The sequence below is a fragment of the Vidua chalybeata genome, chromosome 26, assembly GCF_026979565.1.
Source record: "Vidua chalybeata isolate OUT-0048 chromosome 26, bVidCha1 merged haplotype, whole genome shotgun sequence".
Classification (NCBI taxonomy): domain Eukaryota; kingdom Metazoa; phylum Chordata; class Aves; order Passeriformes; family Viduidae; genus Vidua; species Vidua chalybeata.
In genome coordinates, this window is record NC_071555.1 from 5,905,338 (window position 1) to 5,927,429 (window position 22,092).

General features: G+C 45.1%; 1 protein-coding gene across 3 annotated transcripts in view; it reads left to right on the forward strand.

The window, feature by feature from the left end:
- Nucleotides 1–1,522: 1,522 nt before the first annotated feature.
- Nucleotides 1,523–22,092, forward strand: part of LOC128800143 (tRNA N(3)-methylcytidine methyltransferase METTL2-like) — a 35,105-nt gene continuing 14,535 nt past the window's right edge. The window contains exons 1-10 of one of the 3 annotated variants that reach the window (XM_053965126.1): nucleotides 1,523–1,547; nucleotides 3,714–3,799; nucleotides 6,741–6,832; nucleotides 10,585–10,946; nucleotides 11,998–12,047; nucleotides 12,658–12,718; nucleotides 13,915–14,054; nucleotides 14,807–14,913; nucleotides 15,110–15,175; nucleotides 16,477–16,741. In XM_053965126.1, coding sequence (XP_053821101.1) covers nucleotides 1,545–1,547; nucleotides 3,714–3,799; nucleotides 6,741–6,832; nucleotides 10,585–10,946; nucleotides 11,998–12,047; nucleotides 12,658–12,718; nucleotides 13,915–14,054; nucleotides 14,807–14,913; nucleotides 15,110–15,175; nucleotides 16,477–16,628 — 1,119 coding nt within the window. In that variant the 5' untranslated portion in view covers nucleotides 1,523–1,544 and the 3' untranslated portion in view covers nucleotides 16,629–16,741. Of the gene's footprint in view, nucleotides 1,548–3,713; nucleotides 3,800–5,130; nucleotides 5,220–6,740; nucleotides 6,833–8,671; nucleotides 8,883–10,584; nucleotides 10,947–11,997; nucleotides 12,048–12,657; nucleotides 12,719–13,914; nucleotides 14,055–14,806; nucleotides 14,914–15,109; nucleotides 15,176–16,476; nucleotides 18,969–22,092 lie in introns of those variants that run through there. The other 2 variants (XM_053965125.1, XM_053965127.1) reach the window with 2 other exon arrangements.

Genomic DNA, 22,092 nt, shown 5'->3' on the forward strand with positions numbered 1-22,092 from the left:
AAAAAAAAAAAAAAAAACAAAAAAAACAGGGAAAAAAAACCAAACACCACTCAGACTACAATCACTGTGGTCCCCAGCCTATGCCCAGGTTTCTGCCCTGAGGGCAGCCCCTGACACCCGAGCACAACTAGGGGAGCTGGTTTGAGATGAGATGGGTTTACAGATGGTAGAACCAGGGAAAACAGGGCTGTGGGGTCCCCATGGAGGTCTCTGCTCTGTTACTGGTTCCTTCCTCAGGGTCAATAACAAGTTGGGGGGCACAAGGTGGGCGAAAGTCACTGCAGACTATGGTACTGGCAGCACCTCACTCCCTTGCTAGTGGAGTGAACCCCAGCACACCACATCCTATTTGCTTGGGTCTTTGACACCCCACACACGTCCCATGCTACCAGGTGCTCCCAACCCACACTATATTCAGGCACCCTGGGCAGTGTTCAGTGTCACCAGCTGTGCCAGGCAGGGGCTCAGTGGGTGGTTACAGCACCCAAGTGGAATCTGGGCTACAGTGGAGGTAGGCCCAGGTTGGTTTGGCTCCAGGCTGAGCATTTTGTCTGCCAGTGGGCTCAGGGAAAGGCAAAGGCAAAGGCAGAGCCTGGCTGCAACATGAAGAAGCATGATGAGCTCCCCTCAGGCTGCCTGGGGCTGCTTCCACTGGAGAAACCCCAACGATTCCACATATGCTATTCAGGCGGGAGATTTCCCTTTCCCATGGAGCTGTGGGATGAGGAAAGACCCCAGTTTATCCTAGTCCACTGCCCCTTAATGCCAGAGGGCATGGCTATTTGCAGGATCCAAGCCCATGACCACAAGGAGCGGCTGTTGGAAGTCTGGAGTGACTTTTTCCCCCAAAATCAAGGCAGTGTTGCTGTGCCGGCCGGAGTAGAGGAGAGGGGGCAGCCGGAGGTCCCTCCTGGGCCAGGGCGTGAACTTTGTGGTTGCTCTCAGCTCCCTGGGAGAAGCCATTTGGGGGCTGTAATAGATCCAACTCCGTGGAACGTGCCGATTCCGGGCTACATGGAGGCTGTTGGAGCCCGGCACCACTAGATGGTGGTGTCTGTACGTGTTCAGCCCAAGCTTTCCACCTTCTGGGCTGCTGAGATCATCTCCCACACTGGATAGGGACATTTGCCCCACGGAGGTTTCCAGGGAGTGAGGACACCTTGAAACCCATCCCACTGACACAGCTCCTACAGCAACACTTAAGGCCAGAATTCTTTTTACTGCTACTTTAATCCCCGGAAGCGCTGAAGTGCTCTTTCCTTGGACCCCATCAACTCCTTTTGTAAACTGTTTTCTGTTAATATACCCCAAAAATGAGCAAAGCACTTCCAATACAGACAGAAGATGACAAAAGGTGCATTTTTTCTGATTCAAAACCCAGAATGGGGTTTTCTATGTGTCTAGGGAATTTTCTGAAATTAAACACATCTCCCCATTCATTCTAGAGAAGCAGGTCAGTTGGAGTGCTGAAGTCCCAACATTCTCAATGGAAATCCATTTTCCATAACAGAGTCTCCAGGAGGTCCTGAAGGACATGACTGTAGATGGTGAGTACATCAGCACTTCAGGATACTTCAGGGTCTGGAGCATTTGCTGGGCAGAAAACTTAAGATTTGGAGAAGAGAAGAAAGAACTGGAATTAAAACCAAAAAGCCAAAATGCTGCATTTTCCTTAGCACAAAATCACAGAATAGTTTAGGTTGTTGTATTTTGGGCTCCCCTTCCTCAAATATATTTGCTGAGAGAATTGGGATTGTTCAGCCTGGAGAAACAAAGCTTCAGAGTGACCTAATTGTGGCTTTGCAGTTCCTGAAGAAGCTGACAGGAAAGATGGAGAAAGACTCTTTTACAAGGGTCACAGGACAAGGGGGAATGGCTTCACACTGTCAAGAGGGCAGGGTTAGATGGCATATGGGGAGGCCCTGGCACAGGGTGCCCAGGGCAGCTGTGGCTCCCCCATCTCTGGAAGGGTTCAAGGCCAGGTTGGGCAGGGCTTGGAGCAACCTGGTTGAGTGGAAGATGTCCCTGCCCATGGCAGGGAGTGGAATGAGATGGTCTTTAAGATCCCTTCCAACCCCAACCATTCCATGACTCAGTAACTAACTCCACCTTCCCCCATAGTCCTGGGGACATGGTTGACATCCACAATGTAGATTCCACCTATCCCCTTAGCCAGCGAGGAATAATAATAATAATAATAATAATAATAATAATAATAATAATAACAACCACCTCTTTTTGGCAAGTCTCTCTGTGCTGACTGCCAGCAGGCAGGGCAGTTTCTCAACAATTTCTTATTACAAAGAGTGCAACCATTGTGGATAATCTGGGCTTTGACCTGGTCACAGAGGAGACTCACTTGATCCCAGAGCCATGGGAGGTGTCAAGTCTGGATTCTGTGGATGGAGTCTCTCCAGCTGCCCTTTTGATGTCACTCCCGAAGCCTGAAATCTCCCTGGAGTGCTGGCACACTCCCTGCTCCACTCAAACATTGCCTGGGCACTTTCCTAGGGCACAAGGGTGACACCCAGGACCTCAACTCCATCTTGGGCTCCACAGCCAGCAGGGTTCACCTGACCAGCAAGGAAAGCTGGAAGCCTTAGGACAGAGGAAGGTAAGGCTAGGTATCTAAGGTCTTTTTCCTTGGAGGAAACCTAGATATCTTTGGGAACCAAGAGATTAGTTAAAAGCCTCCTGCATGCCTGTACTGGTGCTTGTCAGATGACAAGGATGTGATGTTAACATAAAGCAACTGATTCCCTTAAAATATTGCAGTGGTTCCCCACACACATGGGATAAACATGGAAGCAAGTCTCTGGTGGTGAGGGACTGATGGCTCCTCCAGCAGTAAAATCATCCTCCCCTGACTCAGGAGGGTCTAATACCTTATTTTTGTACCTCCAGGTGCCACAGAGGCATCATGCTATGATGGGGATTTCTGCCCCTGGATTTAGTCCGGACTCTCACTTTTTCCCTTTTTCCAGTTTGTTTCAGATGTTCCTGGCTAAAAAGCCAAGCTCTTCCCTTACCAGATGGAACACAGAAAGAGTCAACCCTTACATTTCTGGCTAATGATAAACTGCAGGGAAGTGTCCTCCCTGCCAAATACCTAACCAGCACTGTGAAAAATAAGGACGGATCCCCATGGCATAACTTGTCCAGATCTTCTCAAGGTTGCTGGGATCTCTGCTCCCTTTGAGCTCTGTGAAAGCAGGACAAGGCTCAGTCACAGCTCTGACCACTCTCCTCCTCTTCAGCGCATAGGAAAAATTACTCAGGCAGCTTTGATTACCAGAGGAATTCTCCAGCTCAAAGTATTTGGGAAATGGGTGGAGTTGGCAACTCTGCCCCAGGAGAATTGTTTCAGATTATCAGGTGAATTGCCTCTGTGGGATAGAGAGGGAAGTGCCCCTCTCTTCTGGGGTATTTGTGCCTCATATAAGAACATACACAAAACACAGGGGCCCCAAGATGAGATTTCCAGAAAAGCTTTATATCTGGGTGCACACCCAGCAGCATCGGCATGGCTGCCATCTGCTCTGCAGAGGCACTGCTGGAAGTGCCACCACGGGCATGTCACACCCCTGTGCAGTTTAAACTCCCCAAGTACCACGTCACTCCAAAGCCATTGGTGCAGCAGCTGGTGCTGAGTGGGGCTGGGCAGTTTCACAAGCCAATGTCTCTCACTTTTGTCTTCTGGTTGCCACCCACAGGAGCTCAGAGATGGCACCAGCCAGTGTGGGTGGATGGAGACTCCCTCAAGTGTTGCAGAAAGAAGCCCCACAAAATTTGGAAAGAGGTGAGTCACCTTGTGCCTCCCTTTACATGCTATGAATTACAGAATCCCAGAATGGTTTGTAGGGGACTTTAAAGCCCATCCAGTCCCACCCCTGCCATGGGCAGGGGCACCTTCACTAGACTAGATTGCTCCAAGCCCCATCCAGCCTGGCCTTGGACACTGCCAGGGATCCAGGGGCAGCCACAGCTGCTCTGGGCACCCTGTGCCAGGGTCTGCCCACCCTCACAGGGAAGAATTTCTTACAATATCCCATCTAACCCTGCCCCCTATCAGTGTGAAGCCATTCCCTGTGTCCTGCCACTCCAGGCCCTGTTAAATAGTCTCTCTTCATCTTTTTTGGAGACTTCCTTCAGGTACTGGAAAGGGCCACAGTTAGGTCACCCCAGAGCTTCTCATCTCCAGGGTGAACAATCCAAACTCTCTTCGTCTTTCCTTGTACAAGAGGTGTTCTATCCTTCTGATCATCCTGGTGGCCTTCTCAACTTCCATCCTTCCCCCTTCATCTTCCCTCCCTCTTCCCAGAAGGCCAAATAAATAAATAAATATCGGGGTGCCGAGAAGATGGAGCTGGACTCTGCTCAGTGGTGCTGAGCAATAGGACAAGAGGCAACAGGCACAAACTGATGCCCAGGAAGTTCCACCTGAAAAGAGAAAGAACTTCATCCTTGTGCAGTGACCAAGCACTGGAAGAGATTGCCCAGAGTTGTTGAGCTTTCATTGCTGGAAATACTCCAGAACTGTCTGAAGGCAGTCCTGGACAATCCATTCAGATAATCTGAATGTGAACGCATTATGCCTCATTGTAAGAGGACAAAGCGGAATGGGTTCAATTTGAAAGAGCAGAGTTAGCTGGGATAGGGAAGAAATTCCTCCCTGTGAGGGTGGGCAGGCCCTGGCATGGGTTGCCCAGAGCAGCTGTGGCTGCCCCTGGGTCCCTGGCAGTACCCAAGGCCAGGTTGGACACTGGGGCTTGGAGCAGCCTGGGACAGTGGAAGGTGTCCCTGCCATGGCAGGGGTGGCACTGGATGGTCTCTAAGGTCCCTTCTCACCCAAACCATTCTGGGATTCTGTGCCATGTACTCTGGAATGACCCCACTAGAACAGGAGGGCTGGACCAGAGGAACCCCTGTGGTCTCTCCCAGCCTGCTCCATTCCAGAACCCCCTGAAATGAGAGATAAACTCCACGAAAGGCCTTTTCGGGGCCCTTTCCCCGCATTATCCGGCGAGACCGGCTCACCTGACCACCCCTGCCACGTGACCACCGCCCGCAGTCCTCCTTCGGGTCGGACCGTGCGGCGCTGCTTCCGCTTCCGGCGCCGGCCGGCCCGGCATGGCGGCGCCCAGCGAGGCGGGGGAGCGGCGGCCATTCGGGAGGCGGCTCCTCACCGACCCCGCCCGGCTTTTCCAGCACAACGCCTGGTGCGTGAGGGCTGCCGCCGCTGCCCGCTCTAGATCCCCGTGAGCCGCCCGGGGTTCTGCTGCCCTGTGGTGCCGCTCCGCGCGCGGCGGTGGGGTGGGGGTGGCCGTGTCGGGCTCGCCGTCGTCTCTCCGATTTGCGCTGTCTGTGGCCAAGCGCTATGTAATGGGCCAGCCGCAACCTGCCCGTTCCGCCTCACGGGGTCTCTTTTCTCCGGAGGTGCCTCAAGAGACGCCCTCAGGGCGTGGCGCGGGCTGAAGGAGCGGTGGGTGTACGGCTAGCGGCCGGACAGCGACTGCAGGCCGGGCGGGGACCGCCATCCCCGAGCAGGGCACTGCCCTATGTGGTCGATGTTGGTCGGGAGTGCTGGTCCCCGGAGGTCCTGAGCTTTCGGGATTGATCCCCCGGGGGTCCTGAATACTTGGAACTGCTCCCTGCAGGGTACTGAGCCTTGGGAACTGATCCTCTTGGAGGCTCCTGAACCTTTGGGATTGATCCCCAGGGTGTCCTGAATCTTCAGGACTGATCGGCAGGGAGTTTTGAGCCATTCTCAACCCTTCCTGAAGCAGTAGCATTCCTCAGGCTCCTGTGGTTTGTAGCAATTGTTTCATTGCTGTGGCTAATAAAGGTAAATTATCTGCTGTCAAGAAATCCATAACCTGTCATTCCTTCAGGAGCTCTTAATTAGCTCTTAATACAGAAGTTGTTTTAAGTCAGTTAAACATCTAAATTCTCTAATTTGCTGGAAACTGAAGGTATTTTGCATTTTTGGGGTAAATAAATCCACTTTTGGTCTCTGGCTGCAATACCTTGTTAAGAATCGGGTGTGTTTAATTTGCAGTTAAGTAATATTTATATGTGTCAGCCTGTCATTCCTTCTGAGACTATTCTATACAAAAGGTATATTACAAAAGCATATCCTTAGTTTTCCTGTGGAAATTCTTAGTAATCTGTTTTTTCAGACTTAATATTTAAGCCTTTGTTTTGTAAGTTAAAATCAGAAGACTTGATTCCTTTTGAGACAAGAACTGTTTCTTGGGCCTAGTATTCTGCTTTTCATTGACTTGCTTTAATGAAAAAAGGCCAAGTGAATCACATTAATGACTGCATAGCTGTGTATGTGCACTGAAGTTATTAATAATTCTTAATGCTTTAAAGCTTCCCATAATTTTCTCATAATTTGATTTAATTTAACAGTTACCTTCCAAATAACCCAACTGCCTTTTTGTTTTAACTTGAGAAAGACAATGGAGTTTTGTGCTGAGTGCCCTCATGGTTTTAGCAAGGATCTATTCCCTTTAAATTTAACTGAGCATATAAAATGGGACAGATTTAGGATCCCTTCTGTTTGCAATTCCATGAGTTCCTTCAGGACTAGGGCCTGCATGTGCTGACTAGGCTGTTGTGCTGGTGCTGGGCTGGAATTGGGGATCACATCTGCACCCCTGTCCATTTGGAGGGCTCTCCAGACCTTTCTCTTTCCTACCATGCTTAGCTCTAGTTCATCTTATTTTTCACAACAGGGATAATGTGGAATGGTCAGAAGAGCAGGAAGCCAGTGCCAGGAGTAAAGTTCAAGAGAACAGCTCACAGCTATTGCCACAAGATAAACAAGGTACTTTTGCAGAGTGTCCTCATGCGAGTCTTGGCTTTGTGCCAGGAATGGAACGGTCTGGCCAGAGTCACATCAGAACATCATCAGTTCCTCCCTTCCCCCTCTCCCAGTCACTGAGAAGGCATTAACACATGTGTGATAATGGGAAATTGAGGAGGAAGAACCTTTCTGTTTTTAATTTACCTCTCTGTGACTCTTCCACCTTCACTAGATACTCCTCCTGGTTGGGAGGAGTCAGATTGGGTTGAGCTTCTTTGTCATGTTGGGTATGTTAAGTACTTGTTAGTGTTCATTGTCAACAAACCTCTTTGAGTGTAGAGTTGTTGCCTCTGCTTATTTTTGCTCTTTAAAGCTAGTAGTCAGTCTCTTCTTGCTGGCTTGCTGTGGAATGAGCCCTGATCCAAGTTGATTTTCTCTTTAAAGGGTCTGATAAAGTAGTGTCCATATCTGTCTCTACAGAGTAAACAAACCGCATGAGAACAATTTCATCAGAGAAAGAAAAACTATTTTATCTTGATTGTTTACCCTCAGATAGACAGCAAAGGGATTCCAAAGTTTTTATTTTATACGATTTAAAGGATATTTATCAATCCAAAATGCAGAGCTTACTTGTCTCTGAATCAAGCTCAAGCTCAGCTCTTTGGTTAAGTCATGGTTGAAGCCGTTCTGAGATTGTTAATAATGCATTTTCTCCACACCTGGTAGAGATCATCCAGGCCCTCAAATGTTGGTGAAATGGTTCTTTGGTGTGATAAGAAATTTGTCTGATGGTGATCTTGTTACACCCTGCTGAGCTCTAGGGTGTATCTGCTCCTTTTGTTCAAATTAAATTGAGTGTGTCACCCATAAGATGATGCTGAGCACTACTGGAACTATTGAGACACTTCCATATAACTTCCAGTTGTGTTCACAATAGCAAATTTAATTACACCAAAGAGTAACCCTCCTAATTTCTTGGACTCTTAGAGGTATCCAGCGGTTTACCATTGTGATGCCCATTGTGTTGAGCTCATTTTAAAATCTGGTTAGCATTAAATGGTGCTGTCTGTCATGCTTTGAGAACCTATATACAACTAGGAAAATGTGGAGCAATTTGCTGTTGGAGCCATTTGTCAGAGCTCCATGATGTATTTTCCAGACTGAACAATGGAGGCCAGTCAAATGTTGATGGTTGCTATTCACTGGGCAGCATGTGGAGACAATGGGATGGCTGGAAAGTAGGGAAAGCAGCCCAGGCAAATGTGCCTGAAGGGTCTGGTAGTTTGAGAATCAGGATCTCCAAGGAGGAGAACAAAGGCAGAGTATTGGTCATTATGGCTGTATTATTCTGTGGACTACTTGGGGATGTCAGGATTTGTTCTGAAGAAGGAGGTAAGCTCTGTGGGTATGTGGAAAATGTGTCTCCTGGCTGGGAAAAGAAAGAGAAAGAAATCCAAGTTTCTTGGTTTCCTTTTGAGGCTGCATAATTAGCCCCCTTGTAATTCAGGAGGTTTCTGATTCTCTTCTGGTCTTTTTGAACAGTTACTTTTGTTTGCTCTTCTTTTGCAGAGTGAAGAGGTGAGTATGGGCTTGGCTTTGAGGGTGTGCTTACAAAGGTGAGCAGGAAGTCAGGTGTCCTTATCAGGAAGGTCTTTGTGGGAATCTGACTTGTACACTGATGGCACTGTGAGCTAATACCCCAAAAAGGGCCTGAGACAAGGATGATGTGAACTTTTCTGGCAGGAAGTCTTCCTGAAAAATTAACATGGTCATATTTTCGCTTAAATCTGTTTCTTGTATGATCTTTGTCAGTTGGCCCTTGATTTTTTGTATTTATATTGTTACTGATCCTTTATTCAGGGCTTTGAAAACAGCAGGCTCCAAGGTAAATGAACTTTAAATAAAGCTTCCCTACATGTGGTTTGGCGTATGACAGCTCTTCAATAGCGTCCAACAGAATTTCACAGTAATGTAACAAAGGAAGAGTACAATGTCTTCTTCACCAGTGTAATGTGGCAAAAATGTGGGCAATCCAAAATGGCTGGGCTGGAATTTTGTCCCAGCATCTCAGGTAAGCATTCCACTGCAGTCAGGCTGTCATGGGATTGTTGGAGATGAGCAGAAATCAGGATCTGTATTTTTGTGAGGTGAAAGAGCATTTCTGCCTCAGAAGTGTTGCATATTCCTGCTAGTACATGGGAGAAAGGCTGGTCAGGATAGAGTGTGCAAGGGTTTGGATCAATAGTGTTTCTTCCAGCATCAGCAGTCATTGACTTCTTCCATGCAAATAATGAACTGACCTGGCCCTGCTCACTGTGACCTACAGTGAGATCATGGCACAAACTTACTGCTTGTAATAATACCAGCCATTAAAGTTTCCTTTGGCTTGGGGTTTAAGGACCAGGCTTCTTAAAAGGAGAAAATCCTTGTAGTTGAGGTGAAGAGATTATTTTTATATATAGCTCTTTGTGCTGCAGGGATAGATCCTACTAAAAATAGACATATAACTGATTCGTGCTTCTTTGTTAAAGCCATTTTTGTCTGTATTTGGCTGAGGCTACATATTTTTCCAGGTGTTCTGGGTTCACTTTACTGTCTCACTTTGAAACAGTTTTATGTTCTTCAGGAAGACTAATAAATAAACAGCATTTCAGCTAATAATGCCCTCCAGTCTTTTTTATTCAGTAATGCACTTGTTGCCATCCAAAGATGGTTGAGTTACTTGTTACTGGCATGCCATTGGGATTTCTGTCCATGGATGTTAATGTCTGTAGGTGATTCCAAGCATAGGATGCTATAATTAGGTGTTAATTCCCAGGACAGAGAACTCATCACATTGATGAAGTCATAGAAAGTCACTTGGATTTGTAGCTTCCCGTGGAAGAAATAGTTCCCTCAGACTGTACTTGATCTGAAATCTCTGAAAGTGTATGGAAATAAGTTTGCAGGTGACTCAGATTTCTTGATCATGGCTTTATAAGAGCTATTCCAGCTCACTGTAATACTAGCTTGCTCCTAGAATGAACCATTTGATGTGAAAGTGCTGCTGCTCAAATTAATTCTGTTACTCTTTAGCCTGTCCACCTTAGCTCTCCACTGGTACTTCAATGCAGTGGTCACTGTTGATTCCCCTCTTTTGTATTAGTTCATACATGTGTGATGCTCTGCCACACATGTATGAAAGCAAATTTATCTGGACTGGACTCCAGCAAAACGTGGAAAACATGCTGTCCTATTACCTGCAGGATTGCATAAATTCTAACTGAGCTTCCTGCCAGGCCTGGAGAGTTGACTCATTTTTTTTGGTTTCTCCACCTGAAAATAAGAGCAGTGTGTTGGACAGGAGCTTTCAGCTCCAGGCAACTCTCAGAAAATTCCTTAGGAGTTGTGCTTGACACTTAACATCACCAGGCTCCAAATTAATTGTTCCAGTGAGCTGAACAAGTCAGTGTTAGAGATGGAAGTAAAACCTGGATTTCTTTAATCCAGTCTCCTTCAAAGAGACTTTTTCTGTTGCCAACTTTCTTTAAATCCTACCAGGAGACAGAATCTCTCTTTTCTCTTTTTAAGTCCTAACAAAGTGACTGTGAGGACATAGGCTGAGTGTCTATGTGGGATTGCAAATTTAAATAAAGGTGATTTTCAGTCAATAATGTCACTTATTACAGCAGGTTGGTGCCTAGATACCTGCAGTGATCCCTCACTCTCTGAATTGATTAAACCCTGAGACCTTCTGATTTGATGCCTGATGATGTTTTTGCTTGTGTTCACAGAGGAATATGAGGTGAATGCTAAGAAATACTGGGATGACTTCTATAAAATCCATGAAAATGGCTTCTTCAAGGACAGGCACTGGCTGTTCACTGAATTTCCTGAGCTGGCACCTAACAGGAACTCAAGCCAAAATGGAGATTCTGTGCATGGATTTAGTGACACAGAAGAATCCAAAAATAAAGGGCTGGGAAGCTGTGAAAATGGCCATTGCTCATTGGAAACCAGGACAGAGAGTCAGTTAAACCTGATAAAAAGCCTGCCTGGAGGCCACACAGAGGAGTTGGCTGCACAGAAAGACAGTGAGCTGAGTCAGAGTGATGGGCATTACCCAGGATCAGCTGCATCTTACCGTGTATTAGAGGTAAAAGCTATAAATCAAAGTCACACATCAAAACCTCCCTTGTGTCAGTGTGACTGGGACATAAAAATGTGGGTCACTGCCAAACAGCAAGGAAGTGGATGATTGCCTTCAGTCAGTAAAATGCAAAAATCAGAGGGCAGTTTAGAACTGAACTAAATCTGTTGGGATTCATTTGGTTCAGACTCTGAATTAACAGAGCACAAGAACCATAAGAAGTTTACAAGTTTAAAAGCCAAACTATTACTATCAGATATGCAAACAAGCATTTAAAAGTCATCTTTTGAAGAAGCTGATTCTTCTACTCTGTATAAAGCTTTCCCTTGTGTCCTGGTTTAGGGCAAATTTGGGAGGAAACTTCCAAAGGGGTCTCTCTAGAAAGCAAATTCAAGTGGCCCCTGCCCCAACTGGCTCAGGAAAATATTTCCTTGGAGAAAAGTAGAAAAAAACTGTTTATTTAACAAGCAAAGTATTTACAGGCATAAAAAATGAATAATATTAAACCATAAAACCTCTTGCTGTTCTGAAGAGATGGCAACTTCAGGAAGTCCCTGTCGTGGGGTGTAGTCTGTTTCAATTTTACTGATTCTTTAAACATTCAGAGGCAAATTCCCTAAACCCAGTTGTGTGAGCCATCATCTCTTCAAATGGGAACAAGCAGAAGGAGTAATTAGAGTAAAGCAAACTTAACTTCTCTGTTGCTCTGATTTTCTGTGGAAGCGAATGTAACTCATCCATGGCCTTTGCCAGTGCTTCAGTGACTCATACTGGTTGTTATTCTTGGGATTCCAGCAAAAACAGCTTTCAAAAGAGTAACAATGTTCTTAAGATTTCTACAAAAACTTGCTTAGTGGTTTCCCACACATGTAATCCTGTTCCTGAGACCTTAACATGCTTGGGTCTTGCATGGACACTTAAGAATGGTAAATGCCATTCTCAGCTTTACTCATGCATAGCTCTTTGTTCCATGGCGGTAGAAAGATGACTGAAAATCATTTGTATGTACATGCTGAAGGAATTCTTTTCAATGTACACATGTGCTCTGTTTATGCAGGTTGGCTGTGGGGCTGGGAATACAGTCTTCCCAATTTTACAAACCAACAAGTAAGTAGAGACAAGAGGAAATGGCTTCCCACTGCTAGAGGTCAGGGATAAATGGGATATTGGGAATGAATTGTTCCCTGTGAGGGTGGGGAGGCCCTGGCATGTGTTGCCCAGAAAAGCTGTGGCTGCTGCATTCCTAGAAGTGTCCAAGGCCAGGTTAGACAGGGCTTGGAGCACCTTGGTCTAGTGGAAGATGTCCCTGCCCATGGCAGGGGTGGGACTGGATGATCTTTAACGTTCCTCCCAACCCAAACCATTCTGGGATTCTGTGAAGTAATTCTCAGTAGGCTTTTACCTGCATGAGATACCAGCCTCTGAAAAACAATGGGGAAAATGTTCCATGACAATCTCAGAGAAAAGCCAAATGCGAATGGTATCTTTGCCATCTGCAGCTTCAGGTTATTGTGTTTTAAGCTTGGAAGCCCTTGGTTTTAGCCCTTTTCCTTTAGAAAAAGGAAGCAGTCAGTTCCTATGAGAATAATGGGCATAAAAAGCAATGGAATCCACCAGATTTGCACAAAAACTAAAGTCCAGGATTTCTGGGGTTTGTGCATTTGAAACACTCCTTAATTCCTCGATAGAAATGACAAGTTTCTTTGATTTATTGCAGCGACCCTGGCCTGTTTGTTTATTGCTGTGATTTTTCTACAACAGCTGTGAATCTCGTCCAGGTACTCTCAATGGTGACTTATGAAAATATGGGAAGTATCTGGGGCCAATTGCCTATTAACACAAATCTATACCAGCTGCCAGTGTCTCTGGCTGTGCTGGCAGCTTTCTGGTCTTAGCCAGCCCTGGTGCTGACCCTTGCACTGGGAAATCTGGAAAATGAGCCATCAAAGATTGTAGAAATTAGGGAAGTAAAAGTTCTCAAAATGTCATATTGGCAGCAAACAAGTCAGACAGATTTTCTTCCCCTGTGGTTGGCAGTACTTTTCTCAATACAGTGTTCTTTAAGCTGAGTAACTTGAAAACAAACTCAAACCTTGAAAACATTCAGGCTAATTTTTAACAGGAACTGAAGCTGGTTTTGGTTTGTGTTTGTTACTGTCACCACAGTTCTAGAAACATGGTCTAATTGATTCTGCACAGGCAGCTGAGGAGGGATCATGTTTGTGGTGCAGCAGGTTGGGATTTAGTCGAAGGACAAATACCACTGATAAATTTCAGGTCAAGGGAGAACTGAGAATATATGAAGTATCAATGCAATCAGTCACTTCCTGAGATGAGAGGGGAGCATAGCACCACAGTCGGCATCCATTTCGTCCTCTGGATGTGACACGAGCACTGTTTGTAGAGGTTTCTGCAATCTGTAGCAGCAGCTTTAGAAAAATATGCAACTTCTAAAAGATGTCTAAATCTGATTTTTAAGACTGAAACTTTAGGCAAACAAGTTTGATTTTTTTGGGGTATAGAGAATATCTGTAGATGAAATGAATCTTGATTTCAATGATGCAGAGAGGTGCCCTGACACTCTCACTTATGTAAAGGTTTCCAATTTATCAGTATAAATCTCTCATTTCTTACCACTGTTAGTGGAAATTCTGACCTTAAAATTATGATAAACCCTGGATCCAATTTTGTGGTTTTTTTTTTTTTTTTCAGTGCTGATTGATTGTAACAAGACCAAAGCTCTTTGTAAATCTCTTGTATGTAAATATTTTTTCACATTTCACCCCTGTTCCTTGCCTGACCAAGGAACATACCTGACACAGAAGTCCAGTGAGACTGAAACAGATCTCTGGACACACCTCTTGATAATGTGAAAGTTAAAATACTCCATATAATACTAATAATCCATATATCCAACTAATACTGAGATCAGTGTCTGCTACTAATGTTCTTAATTTTTCTCCCTCAAACACAGAACAATGCAGAATATGATTCTTCTCGCTGCTTTGCATTTGTCCATGACCTGTGCAATGACCAAAGTCCTTTCCCAATGCCAGAGGAGAGTCTTGACATTGTTATTCTTATCTTTGTCCTCTCAGCAATTCTCCCAGAGAAGTAAGTTTTAATAATTCCTTCTGATTGCAGAACATAATTCTTCTACAACCGGAGTTCTTTAATAATCTCCTATTGAGGAAAATTAAAGTTTGTTCTGTTTTGGTCCAGTTTTCCATGAAGCCTCAGAAAATAAAATTTCCAGGTATTTGCTGTTGCTGTTGTAACTAATTAAAGAGGACAGGGTGATTTTAAGTGACTGCAGGTGATCATTGCTGGGGTCACTATTCTGAGCCCCAGCCACACCAAGCACTCACTTTGGAAAGCATTCTGCTGGATTTTCAGGTTCAAAGGGTAGATGAATTTCTCACATGGGAGGCAGCAAGAAGGAAGGGTTCAGGTTCAGAAAAGGGTAAGGAAATTGCTGTGGTCTTAGTGTGATAATTGTTACAACCTACAGTAGTCTCTTTTTTTGTTCCCTTTAGTTTTACTTCACAACACTTCTCTTCAAGTTTGCTTACTACTTCTTTTGCAGAAACCAGTGGAGATCCTTTTGTAATCAGTAAGAGAGAGCAGTTAATCCCTGCTGTGGCAGGATGTTATCCTTGTAGGAAAAAAAGCAAAATCAGGGAATGTCAAAAAATAGAGGCCAAATAAAATGAACCCACCTGACTCTGGGAGAGCTCAGAATGCTGCTGGCTTTGGGTAGCTCTTTACATGAAGTTGAAACATAAAGAACTTTATTCCGTCTTTTTGAAAGGAAATAAGCATGATTTTGGAGTTTGTTGAGCAATCCTGGTTTGTTTTTCTCTCAGAATGCAGTGCATTGTGACCAGACTGAGTCGCCTTCTGAAACCAGGGGGAATGATCTTGTTACGAGATTATGGCCGTTATGATCTCGCCCAACTTCGGTTTAAGAAAGGTATTTCCTTTCCCCTGGGAATTCTTTATTCCCCATCACTAGTAGATTCTGCTTCTCTGGAGCTGTGTCTGCCCTCTTTGGAGGCAGCTCGTTAATTCCACAAGGCACAGTGTGTGTTGGGAGGGCCTGTTGTTGGATGGCAGTTGTTGATTTTTAAGTGATCACTGGTAACTGTTCATATCTGTCTTGCTCTTAGGTCAGTGTCTGTCTGATAACTTCTATGTGAGAGGTGATGGCACCAGAGTCTACTTCTTCACACAAGGTAGGAGGACAGAAACATTCCTCTGACCATCAAAAAACATCCCTCTGATTCTCTTCGCCACTTCTTGTCCCTGTGCCCTCCAGACTGGCCACTAGATCTTTTCAGCCTCTTTCTTGGAGCACTGTGAAAGATTAAGTATCTCCCAATTAAACAGTGACCTGGGCTTGTCAGCTCCTGGTGCAAGCATGGCATGGTCAATTTCCTTAGTGGAAAATCCTTTAAGAGGAAGACTGGTGTGTTTGCTACCCTGGGAGGGGTGGGATTGGAGGAGCTCTCCTTGTATATTGGCTGCAGATGATGGAGGGAGATGGATACCACATAGCAGAACTTCCCTTAATTTTCCTGCTCTCCTATAAGGAAATCAGAAGGGTGTGGTCCAGCATGGAGCTGAGGCAGCCCCTCCAGTTCTGCTGCTGTTTGATGTTAGCAGCAATTATTCTCCCAGTTTATCACCAGCTGCGCCTCCAGTCCCTCCACTACAGGCCCCTGTGCACAGTCACTTCCAGAGCAGTGGCAAAACTGAACTGTTCCCCACTGCATGAGTCTTGTCTGGCACAACAAAATTAATGTTTAATGCATGTCTGGCAAACACCTCACAATAGAAAGCATCTGATAAAGAAGCACAAGCTGAGACCTGTCGGACTTTTCCTACAGAAATTCCAGACAAACCACGTGCTCTGGGAGTAAGCTCTGCTGTTCAGCAGGACTGGGGCACTGTGAGACTTATTTGTTTGGTCAGGATTACCTGCCAGTGGAATTGTTGAAGCCTCAAGGGCTCTTAGTGCTTTAATTGGGCTCCAACAGGGTGTGGAGTTTAGGGATTTTTTTTTTTTCCAGATTTAACCTTAACGAATCCCATTCCCCTCCAGCCTAGGCAGCACAGATCTAACTGCTGCTATTTAAAAGCATAGGTCTGATCCTGTTCTTTGCTCTTGTGGACTCTGAAATTCCTCTGGGCAGGGAAGAAGGAATGGCTCTGTCCCAGCTTGCCAGAAGATGCTCCTTAATTGGTTACTACAAGCAGTACCCTTACTTGAAACTGCTGCTGTTTCCTTTGTCAAATCTCTAGTTCTAGATGTACTCCAAATAATTCTTTCCTCCTTTGCTAGAAGGAAAACTTGAAAAACTGTGATGTTAACCTCCCCTAATAAAGTAGTTAAGTCTTGTTTGATCATTTCCCTGCCCAGGTGAGACCGTGGGTTTCCTCTGGCCCATCTTTCAGCTCAGCTTAGCACTCAGTGTGAGCAGGTATCAGTTAAAGAAAAGTGATAGTCTCCTCAGTTTCCTCTCTTTGCTTCCAGATGAATTAGATCATCTGTTCACCACAGCTGGGCTGGAAAAAATACAGAATCTGGTTGATCGGCGATTGCAAGTGAACCGTGGGAAACAGATGATGATGTACCGGGTGTGGATCCAGTGCAAGTACTGCAAACCCGCCACCCTTCAGCCATGAGGCATGTGGACTTTGGACTGGAGCCTCTTCATCTCCTCCTGGTGACCTGTGTGTGATGCAGTTCTGCACACCCAGGACCTCAGTGCCTTGTACCATGCCTGGCATCACTTAAAGTGAGTTTTGCTAAGGACGAATGCCCTGAGAGTACAGCAAGCATTTTAGATGTCATAGAATCACAGAATATACTGGGTTGGGAAGGACCCATGAAGATCAAGTCCAACTCCTGGCCCTGCACGGGACACCCCAACAATTCCACCCCATGCCTGAGAGTGTTGTCCAAACACTCCTTGAGTTCTGGAAGCCTTGGGGCCATGACCCATTCCCTGAGGAACCTGTTCAGTGCCCGTTGTGGGAAGAACCCTTTCCTGATATCCAGCCTAACCCTCCCTGGACACAGCTCCAGCCATTTTCTTGAGTCCTATCCCTGGTCAGGAGAGTGAAGAGATTGGTTCCTGTCCCTCAGGAGGATGTTGAAGATCCCAGTGAGGTCTGACCTCAGTCTCCTCTTTTCCAGCTGAACAGACCAAGTCCTCATATGGCTTCCCCTCAAGGCCCTTCACCATTCTCATGACCATTCTCTGGATGGTCTCTAGTGGCTTAATATTTTTTTTATATTGTGGTGCCCAAAACTGCCCACAGCACTTGAGGTGGGGCTGCCCCAAAGCAGAGCAGGACAATCCCCTGCCTGACCAGGAATGCTTTACCTAATGTCCCAGGACACAGATGTCCTTCCTGGCTGCCAGGGCACTGTTGACTCATGTTCAACTTGCTGTGGACCAGGACTCCTGAGTCCCTTCTTGCAACTGCTCTCAGCCTCATTCCCCAGTCCACCCACACATCCAGGCTTGCCCCTTCCCATGTGCAGAATCCAGCACTTTCCCTTGTTGAACTTCCCACAATTGGTGATTGCCCATATCTCTGATTTGTCAAGGTTTCTCTGGAGGCCCTCTCTCTCCCTGAGAGACTTGACAGCTCCTTCCAGTTCAGTGCAGACAGCAAACTTCCTTAGTATTGCTTCAAGTTCTGCATCCAGGTCATTAATGTGGATGTTGAAGAGCACAGGCTTGAGAAGGAAGCCCTTTAAATGTCATGCTACTGGTCTGAGTTTTAAAAATTATTTATGGCTTTATCTAAGAGATGGTGTCTTACAGCAGCTGAGCAAGTTGAGTAGTGACTTGCTCATACTCTGGATTTCCACATGAAACAGGAGAGCTCTGACCTTATCTCTGTCTTGTGTACTCTTGTCTTGGCAACAAACATACAAAGGATAAACCTGCTCTTCTCTGCAACTGCTCACTGATAGGAATCCCTTGGCCAGCTTATCTTATGCAGCTGTTTCCTAGTCATTCAGGTGTGTGCCAATCCAGGAGTTAAAATACATTGATCTGAGGGCAGGAACTGAGACTATGTGAGTCTCTCTATACCAGCTTTCCCTGGATGATTCAAGGTGTGGAGATAACCTGTGGAGAAAGGAAATGATGCTGCTCTGCCCTCACTGTCCACAAGGATGTCCTCCCAGGGAACCTGTAAACAATAGCTCAGGTGCTATCAATTCCTCTCAGGCAGTGTTCAGGTTTTCAAAAGTTTGGTGCTGATGCTGATTTTAGGGCACCTTCAGAGTGCAGCAGATCAGAAGCAGCTAACAGGACCAGGGTTTATAAATAATTACCTGCTTTTCCTAGTGGCTGCAGCTCCCAGGTCACGAAGTACCCTGCCATGGTGATGTGCTAAACCAAAACACATGAGACACTTTCTTTGATCTGAAATCTGCAGGAGGTTTAATTTTTGCACTCTTGTTTAATTTCTTAAGATGAAGCCAACACTGTGGCTTTCAGAAGGTATTTTTCTGTCTTTGTCAGCAAATACCTCATAGCTTGTTTTCTTCTGTTATTTTTAGGGTGTGGTACAACAGGTATTAGAATAAGTTTTGTGCTTTTCAGTGGTGGATTGATTCATGTAAATCATTGGAAAACTATAGCAATGAAGAACAAAGCGACACAGACCCCCTTATGCATCCAAAAGAGATTGCTTTATTGTACAAATCACCCCTTTTTTTACCTTTAATCTCCACCTGACAGAACTGAAACCAAACCAAGGCCCAACAGAACTTAACAGAAGAAGGGTACCCATTGGCTGGCTCAGCTGCAGTGCTGCTGTCCATACGTCCTGTCACCCAATCAGCTTCCTGCTCATGCACTGTCCCTGCGTTTCTCCGGCCAATAACAACCTCGCTTCCAGCTGTCACTCAGCTGACTCTCTCCTCACTCATAACTGCCTCTCAGCCCTCAGCCACTTCCAACCATCCAGCCTGCAGCTGTGCCTTTCCCACAGGGCCTTCTGGTGAGCATAAGCCTTAGCAACTTTAATAATTATACTGCCATGTCCCACATCTCCCCCCCTGTTTTTTTTAATTAGGCAACGAAAACCTACTAGAAAAAACCTAAACAACTCCTAAAAACATTAATAACAGTGACAACAATAATAACTATAAAAACTTTTCAGAAACTGTAACATGTTTATAACATAGCAACTATATGCACATAGAATCAGGATGGTATAACAAAAGGTCACACGTACCGTGATGGAATCCTCTCCACCTGGTGGCCTGTGGAGAGACAGGCATAACCTCTTCCCCATGTCACTTAAGTCCAAGAGTCCTTTCCATTGTCCAGTTAATTTACCATTTACCATTAAATTTTAATTTACCAAAGTCCTGTACCATTTCTGGAGGTCTTAGATGAGCCTTTGTGTTGAAGGAATACTGTCTTTCGCATGCAGTTTGTTCCATCTCGTCCCAATTTTAAAAACTGAGGACATATAAGGCTTTAGCTAGTCTGCCATGAGGGCAGCGCAACTCCCCCTCTTTTTGTTTTTCAAGCATGGTTTTTAGGGTTCTATGGGCACGCTCAGCAATAGCTTGACCTGTGGGAGAGTGGGGAATGCCCGTATGGTGAGACACACCCCATTTCTGCAAGAAGTTACCAACTCACTCTGAGGTGCAGGCAAGTCTATTGATTGTGTCAGGAAGGCCCCAAGTTTTGATGGTGTTGGGAAGGCCCAGAGTGGTGAAACAGGTGAGCCAGTGCTGGATAGTATCACAGGCCTTCTCTCCAGTATGAGAAGTTGCCATTAGGAAATGGGAATAGGTGTCAATAGAAACATGAACATATTTCAAATTACCAAACTCTGGGATATGGGTAATACCAGTGTGCCAAATGATGTTAGCTATGAAACCTCGGGGATTAGTACCTTCTCCTGAAGGAGCAGGAGCAATCCCAATACAGGAGGGACAAGACAACAGGATATCATGAGCCTATGAGGAGGTCAATTGAAATTGTTTGTAAAGAGAACAAGCATTCTAGTGGAAAAAGTCATGAGATACTTTTGTTGCTCAGGCCAAGTTATTTGGTACCACACCTGTCATCACAGTAATATTTGCATAGTTACTACCTTCTGCAATAGGCCCAGGTAAACCTGTGTGGGAGCAAACACGTAACACATAAAAATCATGCTGCTGGCTGTTAATCGAAGTCCACAGTGTTCTTAACTCTGTAAACAAAATATGGTTATTAACATGTTTTAAATAGGAAGATTCTAAATGGAATGCAACACTGGCAGCTTATGAGGAATCAGTTACAATGTTAAGTGGTTCCTGTGAAAATAACTGAAAGTCATATTGGATAGCAACCAATTCTAAAATTTGTACGGAAGCATCTTTTAATATTAATACCCTCTTATGCCACTGGGCAGAGTCACTTCCATGCCAAATCATTGCAGTTTTGTTAGTTTTGCTCGATGCATCTGTAAAAACAGTTGGTCCATTGACGGGGGTCATGCTGCAGCGACGTTTTGCATACAAGGGGAGATTACCCACCTCTGTCCATAGACAATGTGAGAGAAAATGGATAGATAATTGTCCAGAAAAATCTGCAAGTGCAATTTGAAAAATAGTGTCTTCTAATAGTAACCATGCCAAATTTCTTGCCATGTCTTTACTTACAGGTGTGTAAATGGTATGTGGATCTTGGCCATTGACAGTTTTTTGTCACTCTTTGCCTTTCTTAATTAAATACAAGAACATATCATTAACAGTCCACACAGTCTTTGTTGCTGTGTGAGGTAAGAATAACCATTCTAACACAGGTAAACGGTCTTTATCATTAACAGACTATTGAAATAGAACAGCAAAAGATTGACATTTGCTAGCAATTATAACAAGGTACACAGATTTATCAGGATCCCACCTCCAATTTTGTCGGTTTTCTAGTGCTTGAGCACAGTGTGCAAAGGCAGTTTTAGCTTCTGGGGTCAGCTGTCGAAACAAATGCAGGTGGGGGTTTCCTCTGAGTAAATCAAAGGGTGTAAAAGTTCTGTAGATTGACCCAAAACAGGACGCAACCAATTCAAGGAACCTAGCAGTTTCTGTAATTCATTTAAAGTTAGGGTGACTTTAACAGAAAGCCTTAAAGGCTGAGGGCTGATAGTCTGCAGAATAATTCTCCACCCCAGATAATGCCACGGGGACTCACATTGCAGCTTTTCAAGTGCCATGATGAGTCCTACATGACAACTACCTGAATAGAACATAAGATGGATTGATCATGAGCTGCGAGTAAAATGTCATCCATATAATTGATGTATGGTTGCAGGAAATTTACAACGGACAGGCTGTAGGGCAAGATCAGCTACCCTTTGGCATGTAGTTGGATTGTTACTCATGCCTTGTGGCAACACGGTCCAGTGAAATCTCTTCATTGGTTATGCATGATTCAGGGTAGGCACAGAAAAGGCAAACCGAGGTGCATCATCAGGATATAAAGGGATGATGAAAAAAACATCTTTTAGGTCTAAAATTACTATGGGCCAGTTGAGGGGAATCATTGTGGGTGACGGAAGCCCAGGCTGCAGAGCCCCCATAGATTCAATAACTGCATTCACTGTCCATAGATCCTCCAATAATTGTCACTTGCCATTTTGCTTAGATATACAGAATATAGGGATATTCCAGGGGCTAGAAGATGGGCAGATATTGACTAAGGACAATTGTTCTTCCATAAACTGTTTTAAATTTAGTAGCCATTCCTTTCATAGAGGCCATTGGTCAACCCAAACAGGGTCTTCAGTCCGCCATGTGAGTTTACATATGTCCAGTATTTGATTTTGGAATGGCTACTCAATGGCCCCTATGAAGAAAGGTTCTCCAGTGAGGTTGAGTCTCTTTGTATGGTTGTTCCAAATTGTCCCAGAACATCTCTTCCCCATAATGTGCATGGTATAGAGGCAATGAATAGGGCAATTCAGGCAGTTTGCCCATCAGAGCCAAGGACAAGCTGAAGGTGAGTGCTTGGTCTAGGGCGCTGCATTCCTCCCACCCCAATTAGGGTCAATGTGGGGCTGATTGTGGGCCAATTACTAGGCCATTCATTGCTTTTAATGATAGAGACATCAGCTCCAGTATCAACAA